Source organism: Geospiza fortis, unplaced genomic scaffold (genome assembly GCF_000277835.1).
Source record: "Geospiza fortis unplaced genomic scaffold, GeoFor_1.0 scaffold172, whole genome shotgun sequence".
Lineage (NCBI taxonomy): Eukaryota > Metazoa > Chordata > Aves > Passeriformes > Thraupidae > Geospiza > Geospiza fortis.
Genome location: NW_005054309.1, coordinates 10,441,924 through 10,458,033, shown reverse-complemented (window position 1 = coordinate 10,458,033; position 16,110 = coordinate 10,441,924). Strand labels below are relative to the sequence as shown.

At 36.2% G+C, this 16,110-nt stretch overlaps 1 protein-coding gene across 1 annotated transcript in view; it reads right to left on the bottom strand.

Annotated features, from left to right (window-relative positions):
• The window catches only part of IFT80 (intraflagellar transport 80), a 26,279-nt gene extending 10,691 nt beyond the window's left edge, over nucleotides 1–15,588 (bottom strand). The window contains exons 1-9 of the mRNA XM_005419052.2: nucleotides 15,449–15,588; nucleotides 15,225–15,301; nucleotides 14,417–14,638; nucleotides 11,739–11,849; nucleotides 9,872–9,940; nucleotides 6,500–6,609; nucleotides 6,084–6,173; nucleotides 4,418–4,555; nucleotides 1,373–1,552 (exon numbers count right to left, since the gene is read on the bottom strand). Of these exons, the coding sequence (XP_005419109.1) occupies nucleotides 1,373–1,552; nucleotides 4,418–4,555; nucleotides 6,084–6,173; nucleotides 6,500–6,609; nucleotides 9,872–9,940; nucleotides 11,739–11,849; nucleotides 14,417–14,638; nucleotides 15,225–15,261 (957 nt within the window). The 5' untranslated portion in view covers nucleotides 15,262–15,301; nucleotides 15,449–15,588. The remainder of the gene's footprint in view (nucleotides 1–1,372; nucleotides 1,553–4,417; nucleotides 4,556–6,083; nucleotides 6,174–6,499; nucleotides 6,610–9,871; nucleotides 9,941–11,738; nucleotides 11,850–14,416; nucleotides 14,639–15,224; nucleotides 15,302–15,448) is intronic.
• Between the last annotated feature and the right edge of the window lie 522 nt (nucleotides 15,589–16,110).

Here is a 16,110-nt window from a genome sequence, read left to right as displayed (position 1 = left end):
TTGATTGTTTTGTTAAATTTGTTGGATAAGGTATAAATATCATTATAATTAATATATATATTTATATGCTTATTTTTAAAGTTTTTTTTAATATAATGGTGTAAGGTTTAGTTAATTAAATAGATAATGTAATTATGATTTTTTTTTAGTTTGGTTATATTTTTAACCAGAGGAGGTCTGAAAATTCCCATTTTAAGACTGTTCAGCTGTTGATAAATTGATTATTTGAAATGAACACGTCAATGTTTATTTCATTGTTATTTAAATAAATTTTGGTGCTATTTAAATAAACATCTCATCCAAACAATCCAGCAATATCCAGCATTGGGATGGAGATGCTGCAGAGCTCTGGAATTTTTATGATTCCACAGCTGGAAGCACAGGAAATTCAGGAGACAGGCTGGGTGAGCAGGCTGTGGTTTTGTTATTCTGCTTAAAATTTGCTCATGAAAATCAGAATTTGCCTGAAATCCACAGAGATTTTTCAGCTCAGAGATTTTAGGGAGCTAAAAATCCAAGGGGGGGCCTTAAATAAAAAAGTTTCCTGGTTTTTTGGTGGGGTTTGGGGTTTTTTGGAAAATGTCACCGTTCTGAGGGTGGTAACTTCCTTCTGATGTTCTCCATTATGCACCAACTGCAAAGCATGGACTGACCTCAATTATTCCAAGAGCCTGGAAACCATTTCCAAGGATATGTTAATTGCTGTGCCCACCACAGCATCACTAATTAACTTTGCCATTGTAATACTCAGGGGAAAAAAAAATCCATCTGCAAGTTTTTGGTAGGATTCGGTAGGATTTTCCTACATACCATATAGGAATAAAATCACTGTAAAGGAATGAAAATTAAAAATGAGTCAGGGCTAGCTACACTTCCTCAGTCTTTGCATATTGAAAAAGAGAATTCAAATCCCATGGAGATCATTCCCAAGCGCATCTGGAACGAGTCGATGTCTGGGAATGAGGGGAAAAATTGGGAATTTTGAGCTGATTTGTGCTGTGTGTTCCCAGACACTGACTCACAGCACCCACCCACGGCCCCAACCCCAAATCCAGCCCTGCTGCTGCTCCAACTCTTCCCAACTCCAAACCCAACATGAAAACGAAAAAAAAAAACCATTGAAGGGTCTCGTTAGGAATTTAGGAACTCGACGCTGAAAAGCCCCAAATGTGTACTTTGGAAACTGTGGAAGGATGGAAATCCTGATTATCCCAGAGAAGAAACCTTGTGAGTCAATGCCTGGGAACACAAATTCCATCCAAAATTCCCATTTTGCATTAAAACGAACTCTGTGATGCGGCTGCCCAGCTCTGAGGGGATTTTACCTTCATGGTTCTTCTCTTAATTAAGGTAATTTGGAAGTGGATTTTACCTTCATGGTTCTTCTCTTAATTAAGGTAATTTGGAAGTTTTGCCACTCCCAGTGCTGCTCCACCACGTGGGCAAAGATGACCTGGCCATTCCCACAGGCTCCTGCCAGCTGGGTGCCATCGATGGACCAGGAAATGGCAAAAATGCTGCCAGTGTTGGGCTTCTCCAGGGCATAAGACCACTGAAAACAAGAAAAAAATAATAATTTCAGTTACTCTGTACTTTTAGAAAGCATTTCTTGTCAGAAATACGTTTGCAGGGTTGGGATTTTTCAAGCAGCGATAAGAAATGAAGTTTTTGTTGAGTTGGCATTGGATGTTTAAGTCAGTCTGGAAAATAAATAAAAGAAAAATCAGCAGGTAAAGCAAAAATTAAGAAGTCACGTTGCTTGAAGTACATCAGGTACCAGTTTTGTACTCATGATTTATTCCAAGTGTGTTCTCATTCACAAATCCAGGCAATCACTACATAAAATTAAGGTGCTAAAGAAATAATTACATTTTCTCCACTCTGTTACTGTCCAAATGAAGGATTAATTAAAAATTTCCTCCAGCAAATACCTTAATTCTTAATTCTCTCAGCCTTATCCATGAGACTCCTCTGAAGTTTAGATCCTTATTAAAAAAATGTCAAAAATTAGAATTTCCAGACCAAGACATTTTTAAAAATTTCCTGCATATCAGAAACACAAATCATCCTGAATCTCCAAAGAGCTGTTTCCCTGAAAATGGATGACAAATAAGAATTAAAGAATCTTTTTGGGGAATTTTAGGAAGATATTCAAGCAGATTTTAAAACAAGAAGCAAATCTCCGTTATTTCCTCTTTATGTAATAGAATATTGTTAAGGAGCAGTAATTTTGTAGTAATTGAAGAACTACCTGCATATCCAAATAGATTTGAAGTCTTACAGAGGAAATCAAGAATAAAAATCATGTGATTGAAGTGAAATGTAAACATTGGGCTGACTTTTGGGCACATGAAATTATCCCAAAAGGGGCACAGCAGAAGATGCAGAAATATACTCAAGAGCAGAAGACGCAGAAATATATTCAACATTATTTAAACATAAGTTGATTGCCCCTATTTACTAATTAAAATGATTAATTTGACCATTGTTTCATTTTTACTACTTTTTATCACTGATCCCTCTACACTCCCAAGGCCTTGGGAACACAACTTGCCTGTAGGACAACCATAATAATTTATTTTATATATAAATACATAATTTCTTTTCCTGATTTTTAATTGAAGAAATATAATTTAAAATATTCATATTAAATTTGTAACTTTGGTCTTTACCATGAAGCTACTTGACATCTCAGGGAGGTAGGAAAAAATGAGAATAAAGAGCACTGAGTGCAAGAATTTAATTGAATTATGCCCCAAAGTGAACACATATGCTGGAGAGGAGTTAATGATAAATATTTATTGTCCTGATGGCTCCCTGGGGAGCAATTGGCCAGAGCAGCTCCATTCCATCAGGCACAATAAAAGTGTCTGTGCTGAGCAGGAAAAGGCAGCTCTGCTTCCCTTCAGGCTCCATGGGAATCCCTCCCTGATTTCCCTCATCCCAGCCACTCCTCCAGGCAATATTTCCATCCAGGGCCATCGTTTACATCCAAAACTCTGAATCTGAGGTGAATAAAACCTGCTCAACACACACAGACAGCTGGCAGCAGCTACTGCTCCTTTGTGTTTAAGAGATGAGTAATAAACTCTTAATAAATAATAGACTCGGGTATAAAATAATAATAAAAAATAAAAGTAAAAAAATAAACTCTTAATAAAGTCAGGTATAAAATAATAATAATAATAAATAAATAAATAATGAAGTCCTAATAAACTCAGGCAAAATAATCTTAATTTTCTACAAGAAATAAACCTGTCTGCATTAAAATCCCCAATGACCTGTTCAGCATTAAAGGCTGATTAAAACATTGCTTTTTAGCTCGCAGGAGTCCGAGCCAGACTTAACAGTAAATTAAATGACAGATCTGTAGATATCAAAATGAATCATTTTTAAATCAGCAAATTGACACCTCGCAAAAGAAAACTGCATTTGAGAACTTTTCCTTCAAGATAATTGTAATTCAATTTTACTGACAAATTTGGAATTAAATTCTATTTATACACTGTCAGTGAAAATCAGTGTAATCAGAATCACTACAGAAGGTGAAACAGGAAAATTCAGATTTTATCCTTATACCTTTTCTCAAATAATCTTTAATTTTAACCTTGTACCTTTTATAACCTTATTACAACCTTATAACCTATTATTGTAACCTTATACTTTTAACCTCATACCTTTTCTCAAATAATCTTTAAAGGTTCCTCTTCATGAATTTAAAATATTTGAAATTCACACTCCAAATTCATGGTTTGACTGAACACACCCAAAACACCACAGCAATTTTTTCCCAAAAAGAGCAATAAACACAAGAAAACAGGACAACAAAGTCCCAAATAATCAAAATTTGCTACAAAAATCTGAGCAAAAATCTTCAGAACCACTGGAAAGCCAAAGACAATGAGGACAATCTGTGCTCCCAAGGAAGGGAGGTGAAACTGCATTAAATTGATTTTAATTGGAGACAAAGCTGCAAAAAACCCTATAAAAATAATGAGTCAGGAGTAAACCTTCAAGGGAAAAAAAAGATTAAATAGTAAAAGTGCTTATAATATAATAATATAATAATAAATGGTTCTTCCACTTCCTTTTCTATCAGGTTTTTGTGTGCTTAAAAATAGCAATTTATGATTAGTTATGACCATAAGAGATGCTTGTGAACTCTGTGGTTTTCAGGTAAAAATTTCATGTCCCAAAAAGCAAAATATTATTAAAAATAAAATATTCTGGTCAGCAAAAAGGTGCTAACAATCACAAGCATTTTTTGCTAATGAAACACCCACCTGTACACTGACATCCTGAGGAATATTTGCTGTATTATCAATAAATTTGGACAATTTCCACAGTTTTACTGTGGAATTTTCTCTTTTAATTATATTTAATATCAATATAAAATAATCAGCGGAGTTTTACTCACCCCAGTTTTATCACAGAGACGTAAAGTGTTGAAAGATCCCACAGCAAATAATTCTCCATCCAGAGCCCAGGCAATGGCAGTGATGGGATACTCGTGGGGCTGGGAATTGTACAGCACACGGCCAAAACTGTCCCAAACCTGCAGCAAAATTCCCATTTCCATCCATGGCACCACTGGCATTATTCCAGAAGAATCATTTCCCCTCATGTTTTAGTGGAATTTGAAAAATCACTATATTACAGCTCACTTTTGGTTTATATATATGTATTTTTTTTTTAATTTTTGTTACTGCAGAGGTGTAATTTCCCCTCGTGTTTTCAGGAGTGTAATTTGAAAAATCACCTGTATGAGATATATATATATATTAATATAAATCCCTCCTTTGTCTTTTATATATATATATTTTGTATTTTTCCTACTCCAGAAGTATCATTTTCCCTCATGTTTTATAGTATAATTTGAAAAATCCCGTATATTACGATTCAGTTTTGGTTTATATATATTTTTTTTGTATTTTTCTTACTGCAGTAGTGTAATTTCCCCTCATGCTTCCAGTAACTTTAAAAATCATCTGTGATAGATATATTGATATTATATATATTAACTATATATAATTAATATATATCTCACTTCTGTTTTATATTTTTTTTTTGTATTTATCATTTCAGAACTATCATTTTCCCTCATGATGAAGTGTAACTGGAAAAATCACCTATATTATTCCTCACTTATATTTTATAAATACACTTGTTGTACTTTTATTATTCCAGAAGTATAATTTTCCCTCATGACATAGAAACTGCAGAAATAATTGCCCAAGTTAATTAAGTGTAACTATATATATATAAAAATATGTAAAAATAGAAATAAATATAGATATGTGTGTATATACACACACACACACATGTATATGTAATTATTTAATTAGTATTGGTTTATTTAATGCAACAGACTTGCTTTTTGCCATGGTAAATATCACATAATTCTGGATAAAATATTCCGTATAAAATCTTTTGCACCCCTGAGTTTTATATCCTGTAAATTGCCCCAAGTCTACAAAAGAACCTGCAAATTTCCAAAAGCAGAGATTTTTTTAAATGGAAATCAATCCACAAAACAATGTAATAATTTATTGGATTTTTAAAATTTCTTAATTGTAATTTTCTATCACAGCCATTACACAATTAAATGACAGAACCAACACATGATACATATAAAAATCAGTTTTTATTTAAGGGAAGATACTCAAAAGGTGCTTTATATTTTGGATGCAGATTATATGATTATATTTCCTGCATCCAAATATATATTAATACAATTCAAAATTGACTGAGGGATTCACTAATTTCCCTGTAGTAGAAAACAGCAGTTTTATCTCTTTTAATTTGATATGTCAGCTTCTATTAATTCAAATATTCACTTGTGTGTTTGTACATATTTTTCTTTTTGTTTCACTCCCATTTTACCATTTTTTACCTTGCAGTATTTAAAAAAGATTTGTAATTTTATCTTACTACACAAGTGAGGTGTATTTATAAATGACACATTTTTTTTCTTGAAAAGTGAAAGATTTTTCATTTCATTTTGAGCTTCCAGGGTAAAATTCAGGAATTTCAGGATATCTAATAAGTTTTTGGGCATGAGCTAAAATGGAACCAGAGCTCACCTTATATCTGCAATCTTCCCCTGCAGAGAGGATCAGATCATTCACTGAATTCCAGTCAGTTTTCAAAATCAGGCCATCGTGGGCTTTCCACTGAAAGGGAAAAAATCCGTTCAGCAATTCTGACAACTCCTATTTTCAATATTAATCATTCGTTGGACTTGATGATCTTGGAGGTTTTTTCCTATCTTAACAATTTTATGATTTAACAGAAAAATAAATTAAATAAAGCCTGAACGAGGCAGAATCAAAGCACAAAAAAATCTGCATTAAAATCCCTCAAATAAAAATCCATTAAAATTTTTAATCTGAAAAATTAAAATTCAACAACTGCTTCTCAACAAGAGAAAAGGCAAAAGGCTTCTGTGTATTTATTTCTATAAATAAATCTTATTAATTAATCAGATTATTAATGGTACCTGCAGAACTTTGGCATTTGGCTGGAGGGGTTTAATAATCAGCTGCTGCCCTGAGGTGTAGAGAACTTTGTCAGAGTCAGGGGCCCAGGACACTGAGTACACTGGAGTTCCTGTGGCATGGAAAAACACTCTATTTTTAACATATAAAAATTATTTATAATAATAAAAATAAATAATATTGATGGTAAGATACAACATAACATAATAAATAAAATATATAATTACATATATTAAAAATTATATTTAAGTGCACAACATATAATACATAATTGCTGCATAAAATAGATTAATATTAAAGAAATATCTATGTAGATAATACTGTATTATACAAATATACTTTACATTTTTCTCAAGCCTCTTTATCTACTGCCATTTACCAAACTATCAATTTACAAAACTTTTACAAGTGAAAGGTTTTAAGTGCAGAAAAGTCCAGAACACCAAAAGGAAATAGCTGCATTTTATATCTATATTCAGATTTTATCCTCTGATACAACTGAGTCCCAACTGTCACTCCAGAAATACAGAAAATCAAAATAACACTCACCAAGAGACATCAGAAAATCAATCTTTTCACCCCAAATTATCAGGCTGGACACAAAAATGGGTGGAAAAAGTTTTGTGTTGCACCTAAATTATTCTTTTTTCGATTTTTGGGTACCATAATTAAGACAGATTTTTGTTTTGCTGCACAAACATCTCATTCACAAGTAACTTCTAAAATAAATGACAATAAATCCAACTGACCACAGGCTGGACAGATTTTTCCCAATTAACTGAAACTTTCTTAGACTGAAACTCTCAGAATTTTGTATCTGGAATAAAGCTGACTGTTCCCTTTTAAAATCATGTTCCAGTTTTCAAATTAGATTTTTTGAAAACAGAATAAAGCAAAAATTACATGGAAAAACATCCAAGGAAAAAAGAAGAATTAAAAAAAGTCAGACTTGCCAACCATGCAAATATTTTCCATATTATTTGACAAGATTTGTCTCTGAAGAAAAATCAAAGGACTTTGCTACTTGATTCCTTGAAATAAAACTAAGAAAGTTAAGTAAAAAGCTTCTCCAAGTATTAAACTCAGCAACTGATTTAAAATTGTTCAAATAAACCATTTTTAATGTAACTTTATGGTAATAAAAAACCCCAAAAGGCTTAAAAATGCTCTTACAGGGTAAAATTCTCAGTGACAATTTTGGCACATTAAATTCTAGTTCCAAAAATGACTCAGGAATATTTTTGTATGGGAATATTTTGATGAGATTTAGATAATTTAGTGTTTGAGCTGCCCTAAAATCATCCAGTATCTCCCCACTTCTCCCTGTGCAAAAAGCTGATTTTATTATGGTTAAACTCCACTTGAGCTCCCAAATAGTCACCCTCCAAACTGAGACCTGGTGTCGTTGCTCCTGAAGATTTCTGTAGCTCATAGATTTTCTTTCAGGGAATTTTATTCCTTAAAAATCCAGAATTATGGCAGACTTTTTAAACTTGTCAACCATCAGAGCAGACAAGTCCCAGAAACACAACATATATTAAATAAATGTGGCCCTGGCTGTTTTCCTCCTGGCAATTCCTGGTGAAAATGCCATAAATTCTGTCCCCAGCTGGAGCAGAAATTCTAAAGAAACTCCTTTTTTTCCCTGTCCTTTCCTAATGCTGATCTAACAATCAGAAGAGTTTTCTATTTAAACCAAATGTTTGCCTTTTTTATGATGGCTGAGGACTTAACCACAATTTCCAGGGCTTAACAGCAGGAGCTGAGTTAACTCATTTCCTCCTGCACTTAACAAGGGCTGCCTTGGGAAAATGCTGCCAACACCCTGGAAAACCCAGAGGAGCAGCCCCACTGCAGGGAGAAACAGGAATATTCTGGGAAAAAAAGGAGGCAAAAAGGCAGAAAATTGGGATTTGAGGAAGGAAGGTCTGGCTTATCCCACAGCACAACTTGGTAATTGCAAGAGTTTGTGTGGGATTTTCGGATTGCCACAGGAGGAGAAACATTAATTTAAATAATTTTGGATCTTGGGAGGGTGTTTCCAAAAGAATATAGGTACAGGAATGAATTCCTCCCTGGGGAGGAATCCATGGAATTCCCAGAGCAGCTGTGGGTGACCCAGGATCCCTGGAAATGTCCAAGGCAGGTTTGGGATACAGGGAGGTGTTCCTGCCATGGAGGGAATGGGATTTAAGGTCCTTCCAACCCAAACCATTCCAGGATTCCATGATAATCTTGTGGGTTCCCTAAGAAATTCATGGAAATCCATTTCCTCAGCAAAATGGATCAGTGGAAGCCCAAACTCAACATCTCAGTGTAAGGAGAAGGAGGAACAAAAGGAAGAATTTAAGGGAATCTGAGGAGGAAAAAAGGCCAAAGACAGAAGAGCACGTGGATCATCACCCCAAAATACAGCCTGAAAATTTATTTCTAACACAAAGAGTGGAATGAGGCAAAGGAATGTTGGCAGTGGGGATTTTTTCAGTTCTTATTATAATAAAGGAAGGGAAAAATTGGTTGAACATGATGCACCCTTCCTGCAGAATGCTGCCCTGACCCCAGCTATGGCCATGCTTACATCAGGGACTGCGGGGTTCTGACTCTGAATTTAAAGGATTTCAGGGCCTCACACGATTTTAAGTTGAAAACACAAACACAAGGTGACAGTTACTCCATGGGGACTCAACTGTGCTTTTGTACTGCACCAGAAACTTGCAGAAACCAATGAAGATTCATGTTTCAAATGACAGCATGGAATTTACTTGATATGCTTTTTCAAACCCCAAATAAGCAAAATAAATGCATAAGAAACCTGACAACATAAACTGAGAAATGTTAAAGAATGTGTGCTTCAGTTTGAATACTTTTTTTAAAAATTCTGGTTCAGTTGGTTTATCTTTTTACCTGACAAACATTGCACGAGCACATGAACTTCCTTAAAAGAACTGAAATGCTGTGGTTAAAGTGCCTTCCCCAGGTTGAAAGCATTCAGATCATTTGTTTCAGACACAGATAAGGGCCTGACATTTAACCCAAGCCCAGGTGCATGTGGTTTCTTCAAAAATGTCACAAGGTCACACGGGCTCCATCTATGAAGTCTGAAAAACAAAATTGAGCTGAGGATCTTCACTGAAATGGCACCAAATCCTCAGCGTGGGATGAGACTGCTGCCTAAAAATATTGCAGCACTTTGAGAAATGAACTACTTTTAAAAAATCTTATTAAAATACAACTCTGATTTACATTTAAGTTTAATTAAGGCTTTAACACCCTTGAAGAAACCATCACTGCAATATTCAGGGTCTGTTACTTCGATATATTTCAGAATAACCCAAATGAACTATTTCTGATGGAGCTTTGAGCAAAGAACTCACCTTGCTGAGCCAAGGTGGATCTCAGCATTCCACTTTTAGACCAGATTTTCACTTGGCCATCTTCCCCAACTGCAAATGAGCACAGAAATCAGCAAATGCCATGCAATATTCAGCCTAACAAATGTATTTGTATTTGCTCAGGAAACACTGGAGTTAAAATAAACCCAGCTTTTCTTACAGGTGAATTCCTTTTGTTTAGTCTTCCAAACATGCAATAGGAAGTATAGGGAGGAAAAATATTTAAGATGGTTCTTTTGTTATTATCAAGAAATCCTCCTTTCCTGAAAATCCCTGACCTCTTTTCTGAAGCTGGTCCTAGGAAGGGAAAATCCATCATTATTTAAGCACCCAAATTCTGTATTTTTGATTCCTTCGATGGCCCAGAAGCTGCTTAGAGGAGTCTGAGAAGGCCCAGGGGAGCAGGAGCAGATTTGATGGAATCAGCTGGAGATTTCACAGCTGATAAATGGGGCAAGTGAAGATAACTCTGTCTGGATGACTTCAATTTTCTACCATAACTGTGTGTTACCAAATAACTCAGTTTGTTTATTGAAGAATTCATTGCTAAACACTACACAGCACAGTTAGGGTTGTTTTAACAGCACACAATTCCTGGTGTGGTGTCATTTATAAAATGCTCTGGCCCTTCAGTTTAGGCCTCCCAGATGCAATTAACGAGGAAAAAGAAATTAATGGATTCTTCCATTCAAATATAATTTATTTACCACAATTCAGGTTTTTATATCTGGCCAATGTTGTTTTAAATGTTTTAAAAATATTTTTAAAACCCACTCAAAATTAAAAATCTTATTTGTGCACGTTTGATGCTGTTGAAATATGACCATAAAAATATTTGAAGTGGTGCAGTAGCAATGATTTCTTTCCTCATGCTCCAAGTACAGCTGTGGTATAAGAGGAGTTGATCTCCTCAGAATAAACTGGAAGTGGTGATGAATTCCCACACTCCCCAAAAAGTGTCAGTGTCATGCAGTCTCATAGAAAAAAAAAAATGGATTCAAAAGACAATTTTGACTTTGTCTCTGGAGAAGTTCCTGAGGCAAAGCTGTCTCTAAAAAGAACAATATTTCCATCCCTCTGGGATTTCAGAGGAACAGGCCAGACAGAGTTCCTTGAAGCAGCTTTTCAGAGTCTGGAAACGAGCAGATCCAAAATTATCTTCAGTTCTTGTGGCCTGAGCTGGAGCTTGGCCAGAGGAATCAGCTGTGCTCCATCAGCAGGAGGCTGACACCACCAGAAACCCCAGCAAGGAGCCCAGCACAGGCAATTTCAGCAGCTCCCCTAAAACCCAGACAGAATTTGGGACAAAAATGCCAAAAGTAACTCATTAACAAAAGACTTGGGACAAAAAAATGGTAGAAATGAAGAAATTGTGGGCTCACTCCCCTAGCACTAATATAAACAGGCTGTAGGTAATAATTACTGATAATTAAGGAATAAAGCACCGGAATATTCAAGATCAATGAGCCTTTTTGGCTAAAAAAACCCCAAATGTGCGGGGATAGAAATGTACCAACTTAGCAACCTTTTCTTGCAACAGACAGAAAAGAAAGAAATCAAATATTCTCCTGTCTGAAGTTCAGAACAGCCACAAAACCATCTAAGCACTCTGCTATTAAAACACTTACTTTCAATTGGATTGCGTGACTTAAATGAAAAAAGAGAAATCTTTTTACTACATCTATTAATTACAATGGACAACACTAAGCTAAAATCCATTAATTAAATAGTGCAAAATGAACTCCTAGTAAACAAGGTTATAACAACCTCTGTGATAAATAAGACCAAAAACAAAAATCACATTATTATTTAAGTTTTCAAAGCATTTAATTAATGTAGGAATGCTCACCTGTAACCAGGGCTGTTCCCTCATAATTCCACCTTCCTGCAAGGACAGCTCCAAAATGTGCTTCTACACTTTTCTCCACTCTTCCTAGCTTGGAAATCAAGTGGAATTTCCCTAAAAAAAAAGATACAGTGTATATAATTTACTTAATTATGTCATTATTATTACATTATTAATTACATGATATATTATTACAGCAACGCTGGTACCTTCTGTGGAGAACACACAGACAAACCAAGAAAGCAACAATACAAAGAGAACATCCAGTTGTTTTCCAGAGCTCAAATCAGAATTATTCCTGCTCCCATGCTGGAGCTGGGATGGAATTCCACAGCAGCCAACCCCAAAGTTTGTAATGACTTCAACAGAAGGATCAGGAAGTTTTTCTTCCCAAATAAGGGATGCTGCTTAAATCCAGGAAGATCAAATTTAAACTGGAGCAAAGAGCAGACAATGGAGAGCTTGGAAAAATAAGCAGCCCAGTAACTGAAATTAAGTACTTTAGAATCAAATTATTTTTTGTATTATTTGATCTAAGCTGCCAGACTGAGCCACTGCAAGGGAGCTCCTGAGTGACCAGAACTTTAGGCACAAGCATCCAGCCAAATCTCTGCCAGTGCAAGATTTCCAAGGAAAAGACTTTTAACACTGCTAAAATACTATGGTTTGGATAAATCAGTTTATTTGAACAGATCATTTAAAATTCCATGGAACCCCAGACTGGTTGGGGTTGGGAGGGATCTGAAATCCCAATGGGCAGGGACACCTTTCACAGACCAGGCTGCTCCAAGCTCCCCCCAACACTTCCAAGGTGTTCATTTAATGCATTCCGTTATTTTGTAATTATATAATAGAATTTATCTCATGGATGTATCACTTACTGCATAAAACACCTCTCAGGTCTGTGATTTTCATGTGTCATGTGTAAGCAAAAGCTGGATTTAGAGGAATTCAACGTTAATTTCTCCAAGTCAATTGCCAAAATGGCCTTTTCTGCTTTTACATTAAAAACAACTTTTATTTTCTGAGAAATATATTTTTTATTTTCTGCACCTTTTCCCATGCAGTGTCTTTGTTCCACCTGTATCCAAGACCTTTTTCACTGGAGAATCCTTAAATTCAATCTCCCAGGAGCAGGAATATTCCCATGCCATCACTTCCAGGACTCAGCATGAAGGGGCTGAGCTCTTCAGAGCCATCACTTTTTTCAGGATTCACAGAATTCCATGGGATTTTATATCATAAAACAGCTCCCACTGATCTAAGCAAAATCCCTGAATATTTCTGTGAGCAATTCCTCAGCTCATAAGACACAAATGAAATGCCAGTGGAAGCTCAAGCAGCTGGGAAGGAACTGAAGGATTTGGTGAACTCAAAATATCAGGAAAATGGGCAATGTCAAAGTATCAGATAAAATCCTGTTATCCAGGGGAAACTCCACTATTTTCCCAATCTTTTGCATCCTCTGCCACTCCACCAGCTCCTACTACTCTCACAAGGCCCCTTCCAAAGAGGGAAACAGAGGAAATTGTAGCTGAGCAGGGAAGAACATGGTTACATGTAAAAGCAGGATCAACTTTCCAGAATTCCTCTGGAAAAAATGTGATCATCACTTAAAACTGTATCCTAATCCTTCTGCAGAACAGGGGAGATAAGTTTTCAGGGATAACAGCTTTACTTCTGCAACTTCTTGGCTTTTCCACCAGGGGAATTCACAACTGCTTCCAGTCAAATGGCATTTTTCCATGGCATTCCCATGGGGAGGTTTCTCCATTTCCATGGATTTCTGTTCAACTGAAGGAACAGAGATTTTCAAATTACAACTTACTGCACAAAAAAAGGAGAAAATTTTAGCCAAATGCCTGGTGTGTAGGTAGAAGGGATTCAGCTTAATCTCTGGTCCTTTATTTTTATTAAGTACTAAAGACAGAACTGTCCTCAACCTGAAAATGACTCCCCAGTTTTGAAGGAATTTCCAGTGGGAGACTCTCAGCCTATCCAAACACAGAATATAAAAGATGTATGTTTTGTTCATTAACTTCCATGGACTCCTGAATGCTGACCTAATATAAAATTGTCAATAAAAAATGAAAAAAAAAGTCAAATCACTTATGATTTGTCCTTAATTTGAAGGTTAAAGCCAAAAATATTCTTCATTTTTGTTAAAAAATAGCAACAAGACCAATGTCAGTAGGAAATAAAAAGAACAATGTCCCCCAAGAGATGCATTTCAGAAGAAAACCCAAGGGGACTAAATTTACATTTGCTCTGATTTCAAACATCTGCAGTTCAACTAGGAATTCATGCAACCCTGCAAAGACATTATGCTGCTTTTCCATTGGATTCAGCAAGTTTGCAGGAATCCTTATCACACAGGGGACTTGGCTGGTGCAGGAAAATTGCAGGAGTAAGCTGGGGCAGGAAAACTCATGCAGGGAAAAAAATCTGGCTGGGTGAAAAATCTTTTTGGGGAGAAGGGGAATAAAAACCCCAAGGGAAAAATCTTTTTGGGGAGAAGGGAAAAAAATCCCAAGCAATCCTCCAAGCTTCTTGCTCCTCAAATAATGCCTTGTATTTGACTGACATGAACACTCAAGGGTACGAAACAATAAGTATTTTAAATATTTTTAAAATTTATTATTTTTACATTTTATTATTATAAATATTTTAAGTTGCCTTACCATCAGAGCTCGTCAGAACAAAGCTCTCAGCCTGGGATTGCTTCTTGCCACCGATGCCTCTGGGAAACCAGTGCAGATCTAAGGGATAAACATCATCTGGCAGCTTCAGCACTCGAGTGGTCTCGCTGGTCACTGGGTTCCATTTCATGATCTGGTGGTCATCGCTGCAGGAGAACAGCTCATCAGCTGTGGTCCAGCCCACACAGCTCACCAAGTCCTTATGTGTCCTTCAGTTAAGGAATCTGAAAAGTTTAACCATTAAAAATAATCAAATGCCCCATCTCGACTCCTCAGAACTGAAGGGACAATACAAGAAGATTATTTTGATAAGATTGTGCAGATGTTTAATACTAAAAAAAAAAAAAATCACCTTTTTTTTTTTTTTTTGCTCTTATGCACCAAGAAGAGCTGGTAAAGATTCAGTCCAATGAAGCAAATTTTCATTTCATAAAATGAAAATATTTCATAAAAATAAAATTCTTATCATGATGTAAAGTTATGGAAACATGGCTAAAATGTTGGGTTAATGAAGGGTCTTAGTGCAAAATACAAGTGCAAAACATCCAACTTTCATTCAAAAGTGTTGGTTTATTCACACCACATCATATATAAGTGCTCAGTATCTCTTAAAACATTGTCCTTAAAGGCTGCAGTCAATGACAAGGGGAACAAAGGAAAAACAGGAAAAAAAGCTATCTGCAATTTACTAATATTTTACTGAAACTTCAACAACAAAAAAATATTTTCTGGAAGAGTCTATTCAGAATGAACACGATGTTCCACGTTTTTTTTCTGTGACAAAGGATATGTTTTGGCTCCTTTAAAAGGGAAGTCTTCAGTCTCATCTCAGTTGTTCAGATGGAGCATTAAAACCATGTGTTATAACTGTAATAAAAGAAAACAAATACATATATAAGTACGGATAATTAATATATATGCATACACAAGCAGCCAAAATTCAAGAGGAAGACACTAACACTAAAAGTTCTGAAGTAATATTACTACTGGGGAAAAATAAGCACCAAAAAATACCTGAGTTTAAAAAGAATTCTGTTTTCACATTATCCAACTGAACATGGACAACTTGAAGAAAAAATGATGCTGTGAACAGTGAATCCTTAAGGTTAGAAAAGACCTTTAAGATCAAGCCTGAAACATCAGAGGTTGGAGCACTGGAGATCCCCTGTGCTGACACATAGCCAGGAAGGGAAAACCTTATATTTCCTTCCAAAACCCAGAACTTTATTATAATTTTTAAAGCATTTTAATGGCTCTGTATATGCCGCCGAAAGGCTGAACGCCCACCCTGGGCCATCCACAGGTACATCCATCACTGCCAGCCACTGCCAGCCCACGTATTCCCTCCGTCCCAAGGAATCCAGCAGGAGTTTTAGGAGAGATGTGGCAATAACCAGGAATTCTAAGCAGGAATTCTAAGCAGGAATTATGGGGGCTCGGAGAAGCCAAAGCGCCTCACGTCTCCTCGCATTCCCAAGCGCAGCTGCTGGCCCGGAGATGAGGCTCGGGAACGGCGGAGGAGAGCGGGACGGGGGGAACGGGGAATGCCACGGGGAAGGAAAGCTAGCGGGCGGGATAGGGAAGGCAAGGGGAAGGGATGGGGGCAGAGCAGGAAAGGGAAGGAATGCCACAGCAGGATGGGAGGAATGCCAAGAAGGAAAAGCAGCCGGCGGAAC